At 38.5% G+C, this 20797-nt stretch overlaps 1 protein-coding gene across 2 annotated transcripts in view; it reads right to left on the reverse strand.

The window, feature by feature from the left end:
• Positions 1–20797, reverse strand: part of SNX9 (sorting nexin 9) — a 63284-nt gene that overhangs the window by 17620 nt on the left and 24867 nt on the right. The window contains exons 5-11 of one of the 2 annotated variants that reach the window (XM_053974083.1): positions 8361–8544; positions 7447–7597; positions 5965–6049; positions 5123–5248; positions 4725–4842; positions 1766–1896; positions 231–334 (exon numbers count right to left, since the gene is read on the reverse strand). In XM_053974083.1, the coding sequence (XP_053830058.1) occupies positions 231–334; positions 1766–1896; positions 4725–4842; positions 5123–5248; positions 5965–6049; positions 7447–7597; positions 8361–8544 (899 nt within the window). Of the gene's footprint in view, positions 1–230; positions 335–1765; positions 1897–4724; positions 4843–5122; positions 5249–5964; positions 6050–7446; positions 7601–8360; positions 8545–20797 lie in introns of both variants that reach the window. The other variant, XM_053974082.1, reaches the window with a different exon arrangement.

Consider the following 20797-nt stretch of genomic DNA (forward strand, 5'->3'; position numbering starts at 1 on the left):
CAGCCACTGAAGTCAAAAAGACATCACATAGAGTTCCACCATTGGAGGGGTTGATACGAAAATCTCATTATTTAAACAAATTTTCAGGTCTGCCTTGATGAATGCCTCTTCAAATCCATGAATATACGTGCACATTTAGTATCTGAGTTTTGGATGATCTCACCATCTGTTGTGTACCCAGGTCCACAATGCCCATACCAAAAAAAAAAAAAAAAAAAAAATCACCTTACATTTCTACCATGTCCAAGTCAGGAGCTTCTGGTTCCATTGTAGAAAAGATCATGACTCCTACAGTTTCATCTTTTTCTGCCTTCCTCTTTCCAGTTTTCCACTCCTTAAAAAGAAAAGAAAAAAAAAAAAAAAAAGAAAAGAAAAGAGAGACACAACATTTGACCACCACTCATCCTTCTTTAAAGGCATGTGCTTAAGGAGTGAATTAAATGATTAGGAGAACAGTTAATCAACAGACCACCCCTGAATTAAAACCTTTCATTAAGAAATGAAATCTTCAGAGGAGCCAAGGCTTTTTACAGTTTCCCAAAGTTCTCCCTCTCCTCCTTTGTGCACTTTGTAATCTAAATTCTGGGGTCAACAGACCCTTGTGTATTACTGAGATACAGGGTAAGAACAATTATATTCAGCTGTCTCCACACATAGGATAAGTCTCATATCAGAAGCTGCTCAAGAAGATCATGAAACTATTATGCAATTATCATACTAAGTTCTTAGTGGTTAAAAATTCCCTATGTATTGCAACATCTGTTCTGTTTATACATCTACAAATAAGAAATTAAGAAGTGCTGACTAGCTGGCAGAATTATACAACTCCCCACTAACCATCCAACTAGCATTTCACCAGGACTAGTACTTACTATGTTATTAAGCCTCTACTTACAGGATCACAGAATAATTCTGGTTAGAAGTATGTTGGTAGTTCAACCTCTGACTCAAAACTGGTCAGCTGTGACCTTAGTTACAGCAGACTTGAACCTTGGAAACTTTTAAGACCAGACTGGATAATTTACTTTTTCATCAAATCCTATATGTATTTAGAAGTATGAATATTTTGAGGAGAAAGTAGCAGAGTTTTTCTGTTTATTTCCTAATTAGTATCAGAGCTGGAGCTCAATCATGAAGAAACCATTATTTACTAAAGGTTTACTTACTTTATTTATCATTTACTGAAGATATTAAAATCTCTTTTTCAAAAAGCATAATAAAGTGTGTGTGAATAAAAAATGATTGCTTGTATCAGGTAAGGCTGCAACATAGTGCTATTACAACCCATTTCAGTGAAAAACTGTGGTTTTGAGGGATGGGGATGGGGGCAGGGGGTTATTTTTAAATATAATACAGGATCAGGCACAACCTAGATCTGCTATGACGTAGCTTTTGTTAGCAGAGCAGCACCACTCGGAGGATCACAGTGATTACTAAATCCAGCAGAGACAGAGCAGGGCAACAGCCAAAAGAGTTTTATATGGTCCTATTCTGCTGGAGGATACAAACTGTCCCTTGAAAGACAGGCAACAAAGTTACTTTGAAGAACACAACTGTGTGGGAATGGTGTGTAGCATTTCACCAGAACAATTTTATGCCTTGTTTTGATCAATCAGCTGAGTTAGGAATCCCAGCAGTTTCCAGCCCGGCACTACTGCCCACAGTGGGGCAGCTACAGCACCGAACTCTTGGTTTGAAGGGGAAGTGGGGGGGGACAGCAATTCTTCAATCTCAGTCTGTGCATGAACTTTATTTCATTTCCTACCTTCTCATCTCGGAAATTGAGAAATTGCTGGAAAACTTCACTTTCTGAGACAACAGGATGGCGACACATTCTCGTCATCCAAGCTTGCAGCCTCTCCATGCGCATTTTGATAAATTCTTCTTCAAAGCGCCCTGTTACACATTGAACAATAATTCTTACATTTACAAGCTAGTAACTTCAAATTTCTTTTTCTAAAATTTAAAGTGAAACAACCTGTAATTCATCTGGTGAGTCATTAACAATTTAATGACTCAGAACTTACAACAATCATAGAATCCTCAGTTGGAATGGACTCACAAGAATTACTGAGTCCAACTCGTAAATAAATGGCCCATTATGCTAACAAACCAAAAGAACCTTAAATTACTGTATATTGATTACTGATCAAGACTTCTCATCCTTTTTAAGATAGCCACGAAATACTAAAAAAACGTAATACCCACCCACAACTCAAAAACTTTTTTTGAAAAAACTAATAAACTTTTGGACGGAAAAATTAGGTATTCAGATGACCCAAGAGAAAAGCCAGGCACAGGCTTGGAAGGCAACTATTTTTCTGGTACAGTTTAGTAAAGTCTTGGTCAAGATGAGGTTCAAAAACATTATAGAAAAAGGAACTACATTCCAAGTTGCCTTGTACAAGCTAACAAAGCACTGAAATTAAACTGGTCAAAAACATTGAAATTGGATTGCTCAAAAATATTTGAAATTACTCAAATACAAATCACAGATTTAAAAAGCAGTCCCTCCTTTAAACATACTTCCATATAGGTAAACTAGGAAAAAAATCCAAAAATATCAATACATCATATGCATAAACTGGTTAGAATATACACAAACATGTAAGACTGTAACTGATTTTTTGGTACTTAAGATATTTTTAATACAATCTAAATAAGTAACTATTTTTTCTTAAACCAGTCATGCATCATCACTGTGTATTCATAAGAACCTTTTAGTTTTAGTAGAAAGTGTCTTCTTGAGAGAATCCTTTCTAATTTAAAAAAATACATGACATCAGACTTCTATTGCATAAAGTGAGTGGGATTAGTAAGGAAAGAGAGATTCCTCCAGCATCCAACTCTTCTGATTTCCACAGCAGCGCAGATGACAAGCCCTGAACGCATGTACTGTTTCAATATAATTCTACTGCATAGTTACTATGGCAGCAGATCTACAAAGTTGAGGTTTTTGTGGATTGGGTTTTGGTTTTTTTGGGGGGTTTTTAGTTTTTTTACAAATATGGAAACTAGCAAAACTAGCAGGTAAATAACAGAACAAATAAAAAATGAACTGTGTGTATGGGTATTTTTCCTGCAAATTAGCAAAAAAAAAAAAAAAAAAAAAAAATCAAACACTACGGAAGAGACATTCTATATTCTTCAGTAATCCTTTGCTTCATTTTTAATCCATAAATTTCCACAGCATTCCTGCAAGGAGTGCAGAACACCAGAACAGCAGCAGCTGGAAGTTACATGGTGATCATTAAGCATATCATCACCAGTATATCATTAAAACCAGAATCCTGACAAAGTCAGTCCAGAGTCTTGTTCTGTCAAGACAAATTGACAGAAATGCTTTTGCAGACAGTCTTCAGAAAGAAGTCTCCTAAACACAGTGAAAGATAAGCACCATTTTTCCAGTTTCTTCATGTTTCAGAAAAAGAGACGTGCTTTTTTTTTTTAAATATTATTTTTTTGCATGGGGCAAGGTATTCTTTCCCACAGATTCCAGAAGACAGAAATTCACAGGCAATGGATTTTGCCAAGATGTGGTGCCAGACTCTTGGGTCTTTTAAGATATAGTTACAATGAAATCTAGGGACCCCATCATGTCTTCTGGTTTCCTGTTAACAGACATGCACACGTTTAATAAAAACACTGGTCAATTCTAAACACGAGGCTAAGGGGAAGAAGTCACTTCCTCATTTTTCAGTTTCCTCGGCATTTATCCCAGCAACTTCATCAATGCTTAGCTTTCTTCAAACACAGCAGAGCTGCTGCATTTTGAGTGATGCCCACGGCCACGTGGTTGGCAACATGCCAATGCTTGTATGTTTGGTTTTAGCCATTATCTTAAATGCTGTATAATCTTACCAGAAAACATACAAGTGGAAATGGGCTAAAGTAATGCATTTTCCTCCTATACAGGTGTCCATTCTTTCCTCCACATGCACTCTAGCCTCTACTTGTAGAAGAGAAGCCAAAGACTACTGAAAATGCATAGGCATTGTCATACTCTGTTTCAATGACTAAACTTAAGTGCATTAAAAGGACCCAATGCCACTTTTCTTGAAGGCAGAACAAAAGATTTCCACAAGCTTCAGACAGTTTGGTCAAGCTGAACTAACATCAACAGAGCAGAACACTATTTGAATGAAAGATGCTTTCTAAATCAAGTGTGAAATCAAGCAAGAGGAGAAACAGCTGCAACATTTCACTTGGAAGCAAAAAATCCCCATCCCAACCAGTCAGGGGATGCTCCCTTTCCTCTGGGAACTTTGTGTCAAAGCTCCTACAACATAACGTATCAAATGCAAAAGACGAAAACTTAAACAAAACCAAACACAATGCACGTCCCTTCCCAACCCTCAAAAAAAACCTCACACAAAAAAATTTGCCCAGCCAATCAGCAAATACAGAATATAAGGAGCTATCTCTTCTCTCCAATAGTAATTATTACGTCACGTAGTAACTAGGGGGATTTGTTTTGCTTTTAATTACCTTTTTTTAAATCACTAGACTAGATAATTCAACCTGAGTTTTGAAGTGATTCTCCTAGTATTGATCTGCTATTATCAATCAGTCATAACAACTCATCATAAGTTATGAGTGGAGAAAGGTTGGGGTATTCTTCTTTAAAAATAATGGGAAAAACAAACAGTAAGAAATACCTGAACCTTATAAAAATCTGATTTCCTTATTTCCCATTCCATGAATTCAGAACTGGGAATAATTACCTGTTACTTGCTTGTCTGGAAGAGAAGGGATTGGAATGGCTAATCCAAATTTAACCAGGAGCCGCTCATACAACCAATCAAAGTGCTTGTATCTGTGGTTGACAGACCGATTAGTGTTCTGTAAGAGAAACACAACTCTGAACTTGGACAGGCATCTACACACAGTCACATGAACCAAGCATGATCAGAATGGTAGCCATATGGAATGTAAATAAAATTAATTAGAGCCTTAATACAAAAGAACTTGAAATTCTAGAAAAAAGCAAATCTTTGGGGTATAAAAATATGACAACTACCACTTACTCTTACAGTGCTCTTACCAAGTCACACAATTTCTATTTATATGCACAAATGACACATATTTGCGAGACAGAAGATCCTGTTTCAGATATACTTACAGTGCAGGTCAGCTGATACTCAATGTAGCTCTTGAGACCATACATTTTAGAACCTTTTTTGGGATCTGCCACCACACAGTCAAATGTAGAGGTAGGATATACCCACATTGGGCCATAATCACCAATCTGTAAGAAATTGCAAATAATATGTTTAAATACATCATGTTGCACCAGCTGCAAACAAGGAGACAAGTATCTTCTCTCTTCACTTGAGAGCTTCCATTGATTTCAGTGAGAGGCTGAGAGTCTGGAAACAGAGATGCTTCTTGCAATCAGGGACAAAAGACCACAGTTGACTTTATCTTGTGTATTTTACCATTTTTCCCAAATAACAAAGAAATGGTGAATTCTAGGGCTGTTTCAACCACATTTCACTAGAACTGCATATAGACAGAAGAGCTTGGTTTTCAGATCAGAAAATGACCTGACCATCAGGACTGAATATTGCAAACCTCTACAAATGTAGTTCCTACATGTAACTATCTAGATAACGAATAGGCAATGTAATGTGTTTGCTCTGCATCTCAATCCCAAAAAGGCAATGTTCATCACAAGTAACGCAGATACAGTATGAGAAAAAAAGTACTGAAAATAATAATCATCATCATACATATGATTTTTATTATGACAGTTCTTTCTAATTATGTTTTCAGTACCAGTTTCTTCTGACCCAAATATATACAGCAACCTTGAGGATAAAAGTTCAGTTGAGAAAATAGGGAAAGGTGAGAAGAATTATAAAACCCAGCCAACCAACCAACCAAACCCAACCAACCAAAAAAAGAAAACCAAAAAAAAACCCTACCACCCACACAGAAAAATTATACACAACCCCAGCTTACAATTATGGGAATTTTTTCTTTGGGTTTTGCTAGCTGCTTTGCCAACAGATACTGTTCCATTCCAGGTTTTGCAAATCCAGGAAACCTAACAATAAAATGAAGTGATAAGTTAATTCTCCTTCCTTTGACATATGCAGAACTACCTGCCATTACAGGAAAAAAACCCTAAGTATTTCTCAAGTATAGGAAATAGTTTATGTGAATTACTGTAACAATCACCATTTTGCACTGAAAAAAAGCAGAAAAGTTTTGGCTACTGACATCCAGGTTTTTTGTGTATGTCTTGTGTGTCTGTATGTGTAATAGGCTCCTTCTTGCAGAGCAAAGTGGCTATTCCTGCCCTGCTGACCATCATACCAAACATAACAGGAGGACACAAAGTAACATCTGTCACTCCTCTGCAGCCCCACCCTCTCTGGAAACACCACACACACACAGATGCTCATGCACCTAAGATTTCAAATAACAAGAATTCAATCATCTGAAAGAATGATAAACAGAAGATCTATCAAGTGCTTCTAAACATGAGTTATCTTAGATAATTTATCCACCAACTAAAAGAAAGCCAATCAATCACTATAATATTCTAAAAGTCTTACAAAATGCCTTATAAAAAGCAAATGGTGGTCCTTTTTCTAATTAGGAAGATAATTAGCCCTTGCAGTATTGCCAACCTGCTTGCAGAAACATGAGAAGTATAGCAGGACTTACACCACAGACAAAAAAAAAATCTCTTAAAAAAGGTATTTTTGTGAGTTTACAACAAGTAAACAATGATGTACAGGTATTCATGCAACACTGGACATAAAAACCCAGTGATTAACAAAATTAACTAGTCATGCAGAGACAGTTGATTTTAGATAGATACCTAAGGAACCATTATTCTACAATCCTATTCCATTCTGCTTTCATCCACTCAGAGATTATCACACACTAGTTCTCAGAGTAACAGCAGTTTTAGAATAAACAAACATTAAGATGCAACCTGAGACAATGATAGTATAACCCTGACAAAGCTTGATGCTACTGTAAGATTTTTATCTATAAAATCAAACTTTCTGTGGGTCAAGAATCAACTTGGATGATGCACAAACACAGTAGAACAGAACCTTTCCCCACTAGAAACTCAGATTGCTCAAGAACTCTGGGGCAGCATCTCTGATCAGTTTCTACTGTATGGACAAGTCATCCACCACCTTTGACTTTCATTAAGAACAAACTGTCAAACATAGTCAAATTTTAAAGACTTGAAGCTCAGGCACCGTGATAATGTCATCTTCCTGTATGACACCTCCAAAAATTATATAGCTTTGTCATGTACTTTCAAGCTTTCAGGGATCTGTGTCCTCTGCTTAAGGAGTATGCTCAACTACAAATCCACCTTCTCTGCAATATTTACGTTGCTTATTTCAAGGATGTTGAATTTACACATCTTGACAAATTTCTTCAATATAGACACATTTCCCCTGCATTTTCCATTACTTGTTAAGTGGTAACTTCATAGCAGCTGCACGAGAATTTCCACGCTGGACCCCCCCAGCCTCTGATGTCTCAGTCTCCTTGTAACCAAGGTAAGATGGTGAAGTTGATTTTGGGTCATCCCAGTCATCATCCCAATCATCGTCATCAGCAGCTGCTGAAGTACAGGAGGGATCAGGGGACAGGAAAGGAGAAAGTTACATAATTTCTCTTCAAAAGCAGAAGCAGCATTCACATATAAATAATCAACCAGGTAAATATATTAAAATCTCTTTCAGCCTTCCATTTTACGATTCCTCCTCAATCAGCACTATCTCCATCAAATACAACCTGCAAAGCAGTGCACTAGAAATCCACTGAGGGAGAGGGGAAATAAAAAAGAAAATAAAAATTAAAGAAGAGATGATGGTGTTTTAAGATGAACTTAACTGTGTTCCATATTCATAGACTCCAAATTAGCATTCCCCAATTATGGGTTCTCCCCTTAATTTAGGCTGTTACTACAAAAAGGTAGAGAAGCATTCTGAAAATTCTTAAAATTAAGGATTTAAGAGACTATTCCTTCAAAGACCCGAGAGCACAAATTCAAGGGATTTTAAAAGTTCCAGTTATGCAAGCTGAACAACATGCCTGAGAAGAGATCACGTATGCACAAGACTTTGGTTTGTCGGATTTCCATAAAAGTTTGAGGTGTTTGTTACTGTGGAACCAATTTTAAAAAAAATTATTCCATTTTTAAAACCCCTATTATTTTAGTTTCCAGCTTACCCACATGGCAATGTGCTATTAGGAAACTGGTTTGGTTTGGTTTTTTAAATAAGCCACGGTCTATAGTTACGAAAGATTAAATAATTCTGATCTCTACTGTCCACCTACTCTAATTTATTAAGGAAAAAAAACAAGCATTATTAGCACACCTGGTCCTTGATATGCCTGTGGATGACCAAATGCTGCTGCTGCCTCCCAGTTATTTGAAGCACTGTTTCTCTGGCCAGGTGCACTTTCTGGTTTCGTTGCCCAGCTGTCAACAGCATTTCCATTATCCCAGTTCCCAGACTTCCCAACGTTCCAGCTGGACCAAGGATCATTGGCAATGCTTGCCTGCATTGTAGGAAGACAAAAGTAAAGAAGGATTGCTGAAGAAATTAACAACAACCACCTACTTTCTTCTTGAAGTCTTTCCTCTCCTGCTGGTAGGCTGAGTTTGCATTCAGCACTTCACTTGTTTGATTTAGAAGCAGCTGCCAAATCTTGCATTTCCAGCTACACAACTCTTGCGTGCAGCAAGCACTTGGAAGAACTGATCAGCTTTCCAGCAATGTGACACCAATACATACTAATAAGAGTGCTTCTCCTCAGGGTAACTAAATTATTTGTTGCAACAGCATTAGGAAGCAATCTCACCCATGGTAATTATTTTACACTGACACCTTATTAAGTATGATACTTGTGAACTATCAATTACCTAAAGCCATGGGCTAATTAGCACATTTAAAACCGGAACTCAGAAGTCAAGAATTAGGTTTTTGCAAATACTTATTTTATCAAACTCAGATTAGTGGCTTTACTAAAAGCAAATAATAAATTGCCCACCTACACCAGTGGCAGGGAGTGGTAGGGAGTTAAAGCCTAACCTGATGAGCTTCCCTGTCAGAACTTAACTCATTCACAGTGAAGATGAGGGAAGAAAACAGACATCTGCCAGGAAACAGTCTGGTATCTCCCTGTAGACCTACTTTCTCAGCATAAGCTTGTGGTGAAGGCACTCACACACCCCCTTCTGCTAATGCTGTTGTGGAGGTGGAAGCCTCAGTGAAGGAGTGCAGAGCAGACATGTCTCTAACTGCTACATTTGGCAAGTTCATCTTGGCTTAATAGCTTAGCATCCCGCTCATCTCCTTGATTTTAACAGTACACTTTGAAAAAGCACTGACTAGTTAAGTGTAGTCTACTCCAGACACTTAGTGCAGACTTGCTGCAGAAAGAAAAAACTGCACACATATCGAAACCCACACACCCGAAGTGTAGGAGGAAGAAAGAGAAGAGGAAGGAAAGTAAACAAAGCTGAGAAGGCTTGTCTTGTTCAGCAGAGGGAGAAACTGAGTTTTGTAAAAAGAAGTCTCAAATCCTACTGATGCTAGAGCATGATTTTTACCATGAAGAAGCATATAAAAGTGCCTTATATAAATTAATTACTATTAGACTACAACATTTACATGTATCTTAGAACGCTTGCCAATACAGGAAAATTAATAAAACTCCCACTAAAAACTAAATTATTATCTGCAAAAATGTTGCAGAAGTGTCTTACACAAAAAGGTACGGCTACTCCACATCCCAATTTTCGCCACTAAATATTCTCTCCTCCCATTTTAACTTTGATATTCTACTTAAGAAGTCTCTCTTCAGTTTTTCCTCAAATAAATTCATCTGACAGTCAGATTTCATAGACACTATCAAATCATAAAAACTCAAAAATTATGTTATTACATAACGCCTTTATATATTTAGGTTCACAATTCCTTACAGGATCTGGAAATTAAGACCAAGCCCCCAAGCTGGGGAGAAAAATCACCATTCACAAGACTCACAAGTGTCAGTGGGTCTCCAGGAATTGAGAGAGGGAGACAGATTATGTGGAAAGCTTCTATAGTGATAGCTTGGGAGCTTTTTTTTTTTTTTTTTTTTTTTTTGAGGATGAAACTGATGCAAGAACATTACTCCCTGGGGGACCAATAGTCTTGGATAGCTGATACCCAGTGCTACTTTGAGCAAATTACAAAGATAACTTACACCAGTCTGCTCTCTTCCTATCTTCACCTGGTATGAGTTTATGTAAAGAGCAATAACCACGCAGTGCATTAGCCAGAGTTCATTCCTGGCTAAATGAAAACACACAGGGCTGGGGCCCAACCAAATGGGAAAACATCCTTGCTTCAAACATAACTTGGAGCACATAGAAAAGACTAGTTTGCATAATATTAATATTCCTACACTTCTGCAATATGTTTTGCTGATCACTACCAAATGAAAGTCTACCAAAAGAAGTGGCATGATCACCAAAAGACTGAGTAAAGTTTTCCTCTTTTCTGTAGTAGTTCACAAAAAAACTGGTACATGAGTAAATGGTAAAGAAACCTTAAAATCTGCTGCAAAAAAGAGGAAGGCAATAATATTGACACTACTAAAGAATGACTGTCAAGAGCAATCATCACACTCACAGACAAATGCCGATATACACAGATGCTGTACAGCACAGGGAAATGTATTACTTAAATTGTGCTCCCAGATGTCTTATCTCCATGTACCTACACGGAACGACTCTTCAAATCAGAAAAATCTACTTCTGCAGTGTCCAAGAAAGGTGCGGGGTAAGCTCTTACCCCTAGATGTATCACCTATATGCTATAAAAGGGGTGGAATATGCTATTCTCCCCTCTGTTCCTTTCAGTCAAAGGGTCCCCATTTCTTTCTGAAGCACTGGGGAAGAGAGTAAGAGATGGCTTAGGAATCTAGAGATAACAAATTTCAAAGAGCACTTACAGGACTCTCTTCAGCTTTGTTGAAATGTTTTCCTGCATGCACACACACTGTGGACATTCCTAAGTGGCAGTCAACAACCAATAAACCTGGAGAAGGGCTCAGGAATCAGGCCTGCCATCCTCAAGGTCCTAGAGCATCATGGAGGACCAACTAAAGACATAGCAGTTACTAAAAAGGTCATCTCAGCCCTAGTGAGCAGTTTTGTGGATCTCAACAGCTGACAATCTTCATACAAGAAGCCATTTCTGTGGCCTAGCTCTGGTTGAATAAACCATAATTAAACCTCAAGTATTTTGCATCAAGCCATGTTCTTACAGCTTTAGTTTTCCATAACTGAAATTGATAATCCTCTGATCTCCTTAGTCATCACAAGAAAGGTGAAGAGCCCTTGCAAGAAGCTGATATTTAGTCAATATAATTTGATACAGTACACCTAATATCCAAGTATTCAAGCCTTCTCAAATATACACAAAAAGAAATGCCACACCCCACAACTAAGAAATTGATCAGCCTTCAAATGAAACATTCCATCTCCTTGCTCCCCAAGGTAACATCAAACAAGTACACTGAGATTAAATTCAAGGATAAACTCCTAAAAGGCAGCTGATTCACCCTTTTTGTAGACTACTAGGGACTTGCTCACTCCTACTGTCCTAGGAGAAAAACAAGACAAAAGAGCTATGTTGGGAACTGACAACAGAGGGAACCATTACTGAATGTTCTAAGAGGATTCCACTAAAGGCAGACTGAAACTCACTACAGAAACAGATCTTTACTGGTGGGGGTGGAGGATGGGGAGAGAAGCCTAGTATGTTTTTAAAGATCTTATAATAGTTGAATGAGAAAAAAATTCCACCACAACAGAAAAATCCTCAGCTTAGAAGTGGAATGTCAGTATCTTTACCAAATGAATCATGAATTAAATGGGAGAAGTGACATATTTGCTATTTTCCAGAGAATTCAAAGCTATAGACAGTAAAGCTCAGATAAGGCACTGAGGTGTCTCTCTGCCTTGGCTAAAAATCTTTATTTGATCTCCTGGCCAACTAATTTGTTTCTGGCAGACTCCTTCATCATATTAATGCATGCCCCTGATGGACAAATAGATCCATTCTACTGCTGAAGGAAAAAAGCCAAAATAAACACAATGTTCAGATTGTAAGACTAATTTAAGTCCCCAGAAAGACCTAGGTTAACTGTGCCATCACAAATAATGGCCTCCAACTGTAAGAAATACACCTTGAAATCTACTCAGAGACAGAAGCCATGCTGGAGCAGCGAGTAGCAAAAGTAAGCCTGATCAGATCAAGGGAAGTTCAGGACAGCCAAAGCTGCAATGACAAGTGTTATGCTCTTGAAGAGGAGTTTAAAAGAGACAGACAGCACAGAGCAATGGCAGAAGACACAAGAAAAGTCAAGGTGACTCAGCTGAATAGCTCATAAGAATGAACATACCTCTCCAGATTTATAGCTGCCTTAGTTACCTGCATGGAAACAAAGCCTTAAGCATACTCAGACATTACACTAAACTTAAGTTCTTTGGATAACAGTCTCTGATAGATTCATTAAAAAAAACCCCAAACAACTAAGTATATAGACAGACACCTTAAAAATTAAGTGTTTTCTCCATGAAGAAAGATGTAGGGCTAAAAGCCTCCTCTGCAGCAATCACAGAACTGCATTCACTGTGCTGTTTAAGATAGAACAAGTGTGTATATTAGCAGATAACTGAAGCAGCTGCCATACCCACAATATTTTATGCCTAAGCTTTCTTGGTAGAGCACTGTAGTCCAGGGCATTTCTTCCACTTCTGAAGGAAGGCCTCTTTTCTATAGTACAACATAAACATCCTTAAAGAAATCCTCTAGGAAAAGCAAAAGTGGAGATAGGCTAGATTTTAAGGAATAACCAACTTTATGGACTTAGATACTAGAATGTTCCCACAGATAAATACATGGAAGCAACATGACCTCCAAAAGCAGCTGGCAAGGAAGCTGTAGTAATGCTGTCCTAGGAACCCATTTGTCACTCAGCCACTCCTGTCTTCTCACTTCCTTCCTGAGGAAACCATTGTCCAACACCTCCACTACCAACCCCACTGCCCCCTTCATAACTCTGCAGCAGAGCTGGGCTTTGCCAGCCCACAAACAACACAAAGCCCAGACACACCCACTGGACACTCCTTGTTGTCAGCAGGAAATAAATCTAAACCACCAGGGGACAAACTGAGATAGTACCGTGAGCAGAGCCATTTGTTTTTTGTTCCTTTCCTGTTTCAAATCCCATTTCCTTACCTATAAAGTTATTCACAACCAAACTAAACTAGGGGCTACATTGCTTGTGCACAGTGCAGGCACAGGATTTCCATCTATCATCTCCTGATTCAGCACCAAAAAAATCCATCTTTGAAGTATGGAATGGTGTTTTAGAAAGATACATAATTTAGACTTGAGTAAAGAATACTTAGCGATAGGATGAGGGGAGGGAAAACCATCTATTGTCACCCTGACTGCTTCAAGGAAATTATTTTTTTTTAATTAAAGTTTGCTTAGTTTCAACTTTCAGACACTAAAAATCCTGTATAATTTATTCAATGGAGCTCTCTCAGGCTTTTGTTTTTGTTACTCACACCTGCACATGTAAATGGCAATCAAGTCACTTCTTTATATCCTTGTCTTCTCTTAAGCTGATTTCAATTCTTAATGGTTTCTTATTGAAACACAGATGAGAAATTTCAGACAGTCTTCTAAGTAGCAATCACAGCAATGCCAGAAAGAGAAGAAAGACTCCCTGTTCCTCTTTGATGTTATCTAGTGTCATCTAGACATCCCAGGATCTGGCTACAAAGATTAAACAAGATTTTATCCTTCCTTTTTGGGAAAAGCACTCTATTTTTGTTTGGAAACAGAGGGGAGGGGTGTCCTTAGTTGTCTTTCTTTTTTTTTTTTTTTTTTTAGGAATTGAAGAGTATTACTGGGTATTTTCAGTTTATCACTTTCAATTACAAATGCCCATGATTCTACTTTAAAAGAAGAGCTTGGTGCAGGGAAAAAAACAAACAAACAAACTCACAAAACAAAACAAAAACAAACAAACAAACATAAAACCAAACAAACAAACAAACAAAACCAAAAACAAAACTCAGGAAGGAAACTACATATTGCAGTAAGCCCCCTGCTGTGGTGCAGGGGACTGTGCAATACATGTGTGCCACATTGCACTATAAGTGTGCAGGTTAGCAGAAATGCTAACAGGCACCATTACAGGCTGTGGATTGACCTGCTGGGAAGCAGCTCTGCAGAGAAGGACCTGGAGGTCCTGGTGGACAACAAGCTGCCCATGAGCCAGCAGTGGGTCCTGGTGGCCAAGAAGGCCAATGGCATCCTGGGTACATTAGGAAGAGCATTGCCAGCAGGTCGAGGGAGGTGATCCCGCCCCTCTGCTCAGCCCTGGTGAGGCCTCATCTGGAGAGCTGTGTCCAGTACTGGGCTCCTCAGCAAAAGAGAGACATGGAGCCCCTAGAACAGATCCAAAGGAGGGCTACAAAGCTGATTAAGAGACTGGAGCATCTCTCTTACGACAAAAGGCTGAGGGAGCTTGACCTGTTCAGCCTTGAGAAGAGATGACTGAGGGGATCTCATCAATGTCTATGAGTATCTGAAGGGAGGTTGTCAAGAGGATGGGTCCAGGCTCTGTTCAGTGGTGCTAGGCAATAGGGCAAGGGGCAACAGACAGAAACTAATGCACAGGAAGTTCCACCTGAGTATCAGGAAGAATTTCTTCACTGTGTGAGTGACCATGCACTGGAACAGGCTGCCCAGAGAGGTTGTGGAGTTTTCATCACTGGAGATAGTCAACAACCATCTGAACACAATGCTGCACCATGTGCTCTAGGATGACCCTGCTTGAGTTGGGAGGTCAAACCAGATGACCCACTGTGGTCCCTTCCAACCTGACCCATTCCACAATTCTGTGAATTGGACAAGGAAAAAATCATACCAACACTGTAAATTGTGGAAAAATATTTCAGTAGTAATATTTTGCCTGAGGGTACGGGTGTAGATGAAGGAGATGAGCGATCACAGTATTACAGCAGTTTAACAACTTCCTGCCTAAACCTTTGCATTCCACTGGGTCATCCACAAAAAAGCTCAACACAACTCTATAATTGGAATTGATAAATCACTGTCATATGTTGATGGTTATTTTTTAATATGTAAATGTGATTCATTTCAAAGCAAGCAAGCCACTGTTTCCAGTACTGTAGAGAAGCCATTGCCTTGTACTTTGCTTAAACCAGAGTTGGTCACAAATTCCTGTTACCAGTCTGAATGCAATATTGTAACTGAGGTGGTGGAGGGGATAGAGCTGCTTTCAAATCACATGCAGCAATAGAGGATTTTATAGTGTCATTATCTGTAAAAGGAACTAGAAGTTACAATTGTAACTCCCTTGGTGAACCTACCTGCATATTTTATATGATAATTTAGCATACTGGTTTAACAAGACAAACTGGACCCAGTCAAGTACAAGTGAGTTACATTTCCAGTGATGATAGTTCTCCTTTACTACACACACAAATTCATCAGAGAAGAGAAATGCTGTTACAGCAATTTAATAACATGCATGTCAGAATTTCCACATCAGTAGAATACTGCACTTTTAATAGAAGCACTATATTTTCTTCAATCTTAGCAGTTATTGCACCTCACAGCAATTCAGGGAGGGGGAGTGGGAGTTATGGTATGCAAATTTAACAATGACAATTTGCCTTTCCAGCACTTCATTGCAAAAAGCCTGAAAGATATGAAGTAAAACTTTGGAAATAGCTTCTTTAGTGGTCTCCTTAGGCATGTTCAACAACTTATTTCTACATACCAGGTAACTTGAGTTGCCTTAGCTCCTGGATATCAAACTAAGTGTTTTCACTAACTACTTATTCATCCTGTCTACACCTAAGTCCCACAGCTTTCAGAAGGGAAAGGGTTTTGCACACATAAGAGTCCATTTATCTCACTTTTCTTTTGTGAGAGAAACTATCCCAACTGATGTCACTCTTACCACTGGATAAAGCAATACAAACATGAGAGGTTTCTGTTAAATGCTTCCTGTATCTATTCATGAGGCCTTGCTGCTCTGCTGAAGACACAAAACATGAGGATTCTCTAGGTTCAACATGAATCAATGGAACAACCTGCGATTCACAAAAATGTGAACTCTCAGGATACTTATTCTACCCTAAACTAAGAAGAACTCTACAGTCATCTTCATCAAGAACTAGACTTGGCAGTGATTAGAGAATCAGTGTCAAGAAAAGGGAACAAACTCCTCTACAAACGCAACATGCAGTTTGGTACAAGAACTATTTTTGTATCTTCACTACAGGGAAGCCACATCTACAGCTGTTACGTCAATGTAGCTGTGATCCACTTCCACCCTGAAACAGACAGGCGGTAGTCCAATTTATTTTCATTTATACATTTCTAATACTAGCTTTCTATTCTGCAGAGAAGGGAGAAAAAAAGAAAAAAGGCTACACTGAGCTCTAGAAGGAAGGGAGGGGAAACCATACAAACTAAAATGTACAGGATGCTAACATTTACAGCATTTCTATCCTATGTTCAAGGCTGCAGGCTACAAAGGCTATAAACAGCTGGACTAGATTATGGCAAGTTGGACATACAGTCTGCTTATGGACCACTAATGAAATTACTGTACAGAGAATGTTTTAACTTCTCAACAGAAAGAACTAGCTTGGGCCAATATAGTTGTAACAAAATCTAAATAATTCAGATAAACACTATAATTAAAAGAGAGCTGCTGCTTGTTCACAACTTTTAAAGCATTTTAGGTTAGAGAAATGAAAAAACACCACAAGCTGTGGTTCAGAATAGGGGAAGAGAGATCATTGCTGTTAAAACAGCAGTCAGTCTCTGAACCTGAAACACAAACAGAATAAATGCAAATACATCCTTAACTAGAGAAGCACTGATCTTGACCACCACAAAAAACCCCAAATCAACCCAGCTGGAAGAGACAACTCAGAATGAATTTTACATTAATGGTTGTATTTCCATACATACGTAAATTATGAAGGCTCCAAATGCCACCAAGATAATAACCTCTTTGTCAACTGCACTAAGAAGCACTATCTAGAAGTGTGAAAGAGAATATCCTCTACTGCTATAGCCTCTGGAATAAACTCAGCATCAAAGAAATACTATAAAAGAAAAACACGTGATGCATTTTACATCAAAAATGACGATCTTTTTGTTCACTCTATTTTTTAGGTTCACTTGGCTTAACCTGACAAAATTTATATTCATTTCACTGCCATTATTATTCCAATACCAATAGAGTCTACAGGTAACTTACTTTAATATATATATATGTATGCAACTCTAACCAATAGAAATAGCATAAGTGCTGATACACTTACTGGCTGTTCCAAATGACAGACTGAAATTAGCACCTTACATTGCCGCTCAGAGGAATAGTGGATTGACAGAGAAGAAAGATTACTCATTCCCTCTGCTCTCTATATCCAAGAGCTACCAAATCAAAACAGCATGAGACTCGTACAAAAGCAAGCCAAGCCTCCATCCTTGACAACTAAGGCTTCCTTAAATTGTATTTTCTTGAATAATTTTTTTAAAGCTTTTCAGACATTAAAGCACAAATGTTACAGGTGGATTCAACATTAAATTCCTCTATCTGCTTATCTTCTTCTGAGTGTGTAAATAGTCACCCTGAGTCAAATTTTTCCCTCATTTTGTGTTTAATTAGCTTCACTGCTTCCTCTGATTGCTTCAATGCCCCCAGCATCCTCTCAGATAGCTCTTTAAAAGAGCAGCTGCAAACTTTATCAAGGCAGCCACTGCTGGGATCCTGCTGCTGCAAGGAATGAGCTGGAGAAAGTGAACTGCCAAGGGTCAGGTGGAATCCTTTTCTTCTTAGGAAGTATCTCTGTGCCCTTTTTGTACGGTCACTTTAGATCTGTGGCAACCCCAGGTAGGGTACAATATCAATGTGTTGTTGTGGTTACTGAGTATTTCTCACTGAAGAAAAGGAATGAAAAGAAACTGCTTTTAATTATTGCCTTTGAATTACTTTTCAGGAGATTATTTACTGAACAACAACAAAAACCTTCTTAGGAAAATAGACAGGGAGCAGAACGGTGTTTGAATCAATGATGTTTTCTTAACACCAAAAAGTTATGGTTTCCAGAGTAGGAAACCAAAAGTCTCTTGTCTGTCTGGAAAGCAAAAAGGGATGGGAGAAGAAGGACAAGAGTTGTTTGAGTGGGCATTTGTCTTCCTGAGTAATGGTTATACATGATGTGGCTCTGCTTTCCTGGAGATGGCTGAACACCTGTCTGCCCATGGGAAGGAGGGAATGAATTCCTTATTTTGCTTTGCCTGCATGTGAAGCTTTTGCTTTACCTATTATGCTGTCTTTACCTCCACCCAAGAGTTGACCCATAGTCACCCTTCTGGTTCTCTCCCCCACTCCTTTGAGGGAGTAATAAGTTGCTGAGTGGGTTGAGCTGCCTACAAGGGTTAAACCACAAAAGCACCACATTTCAACTCAGCCAGATCTATTATTTTTAATAAAGCTTGGCACTGAAAGACTACACAACAACCTGGTCTGGGTTTTTTTTACTTACTGTTAGAAGAATGGAAGGAATTCTAAGAATTAAGATGTTTTCTGACTTACTGAATTGGGGAGTGGGGGTGTTGTGCAACCATGTGTATGTGAGAGTGACAATGTTTATAGAAAGCAATTTCTTCAATACAATAGCAGTAATAAAAAAATCCTAAAACATCCTGTTTATTTAGAATTGCTTTTGTAAAGATTTCTTGTAATAAACTTGCAACCCCGCCGTGTTACTGCAAAATATAATAGATACCATCAAATGTCAGTATTGAGAAATACTGACATTTCTTACTAAGTCTACCAGACTAATCTATCTAAAAACATTTTAGTTTCCACTACAGTGCCACCTCCAGCATCTATTCCCCTTACATTGACACATAATTTTTCATCTTTCTTAACTCTCCATAGCCTGATGTGAGTCTCATTTAAGATTAAAAGCTTTGTATATTGACCTAGTTGGTCATTAAAGCACTTAAACAGGCTGTGCATCTGAACTCAAGCCAAAGTGCCTCAGTGAACTCGTGCTGAGAAACATAAATGAGTTTATGTTTACCAAATTCAGAGTAATACCTCTAGGAAGAAGGGCCATACCCACAAAGAAGATTGCATTCTTATTGAAAGTGGCTCAAAGAGACATGTCAGTATGCAGGGGATGAGTGACTCAGCCTGACCTCCTGGTGCAGTATTACTGGAACCAGTGCAATCCTTCTCTCTATCAGGTGTTTCTACACTGGCACAGAAATGTCAAATCCGTCTGACACTGTGTGATCAATGCATGCAGGAGCGATGCACGCTCTTCACAGACACGAGATCAAAGTCACTGCAGAAGAAAGCTTGCTTTTTTCCTGAGAGCAAGAAAATAGGGTCTTGCACCACACAGACAGAATGAACGGACAGAATTTCTTAATTAAGAAGACAATTAGCCATAGAATTTTTGTAAGGAGAAAATGCCTGCACTAGAGAGCTCTCTGATCTGGGAGAAAGGCCTAACAGTCAAAAGTGGAAGCCAGAACTGCTTCCAGACTGCTTAGTATACAAATTAAAATCCCATTAGCAATAAACCACTAGAAAAAACTACCAGATAAATGTCAGAAGCTGAGGAAACCAGTCTTCAAATCAAGATCTGCAGTTTTCTAGAAAATGCATATAATCAAATAGCAGTTATTGAACTCAGTTCAAGAAAGAAAGACTTGAGAAAATGAAAATAACTTTTGATGTAAAACCCTGACCACACAACAGAATGGTTCCTCCTATGAAAAAAAACATGAAAACTGAAGACCTAAAGACACCAGCCTGATGAAATCTGCTTCCCCTGCATCCTGTATGGCCTTGACTACATCCAGGTGCATGCCAGTAGTATAGTTTTACCATAATGCACTACAGTACATTGGTCCTCCCAGCTATCTCACACAGCATTTGAAGGATAACTGAGAGGAGCAGAACACGTCTAAGAGTAGGGCACTGATGCAAATGTGACAAGCTGTTTTCATGAAGTTACTCTTTTCCAAAATCTATGAAAAACCCTGCAATCTGCATACAGGGATAGTACACTGTTGACCTTGTGTAAACCACAGTGTAAAGTGACTACATTTTCAAGCTTTTCACTCCTCTAGAAATGCAACTTCCAAGACTAGATTGCCAGAGTAATTCTCTATTATTTAGAATATAGCAGACACCTTTATTTTAACCTTTCCCTCTGCACAGACAAGACCTTTTTTCTTCTCTTCTCCAAGCACAAGCACCATGTGTTAAGAACAGAACAAGATCTGACAGATACCTCTATTCCCATTCAAAATATTCTGTGTATTATGTTAGTAAGTAATTCTTCCTAGATCAAATTAAGTTTTGTTTCTCCTTTGAGAAACAGTATTCTCTGATTTGGCAGCAAGTAGCTGCTGCAAATATCTCAAGCTTTCTCAGATGCAAAGTTTTGCTAGAAACGCTACAGCAGGAAAAACATGGGGCAAGGGTAACAGACAGCAAGGAAGAAAAGAGGTTCCCCATTCTGCACTCAAACTACTACAATTTTTACTGAGGCAAAATTAACCTACAATCAAAACCTTTGGCTCGTCTGACATGAAAAACTCATGAGGCATTTAATGAGTTCTGCGTTTAGCCTTACATATTAACTGGGTATCAATTAAAAAATAAACAT

The sequence above is a fragment of the Vidua macroura genome, chromosome 3 (genome assembly GCF_024509145.1).
Source record: "Vidua macroura isolate BioBank_ID:100142 chromosome 3, ASM2450914v1, whole genome shotgun sequence".
In the NCBI taxonomy this organism is placed as follows: domain Eukaryota; kingdom Metazoa; phylum Chordata; class Aves; order Passeriformes; family Viduidae; genus Vidua; species Vidua macroura.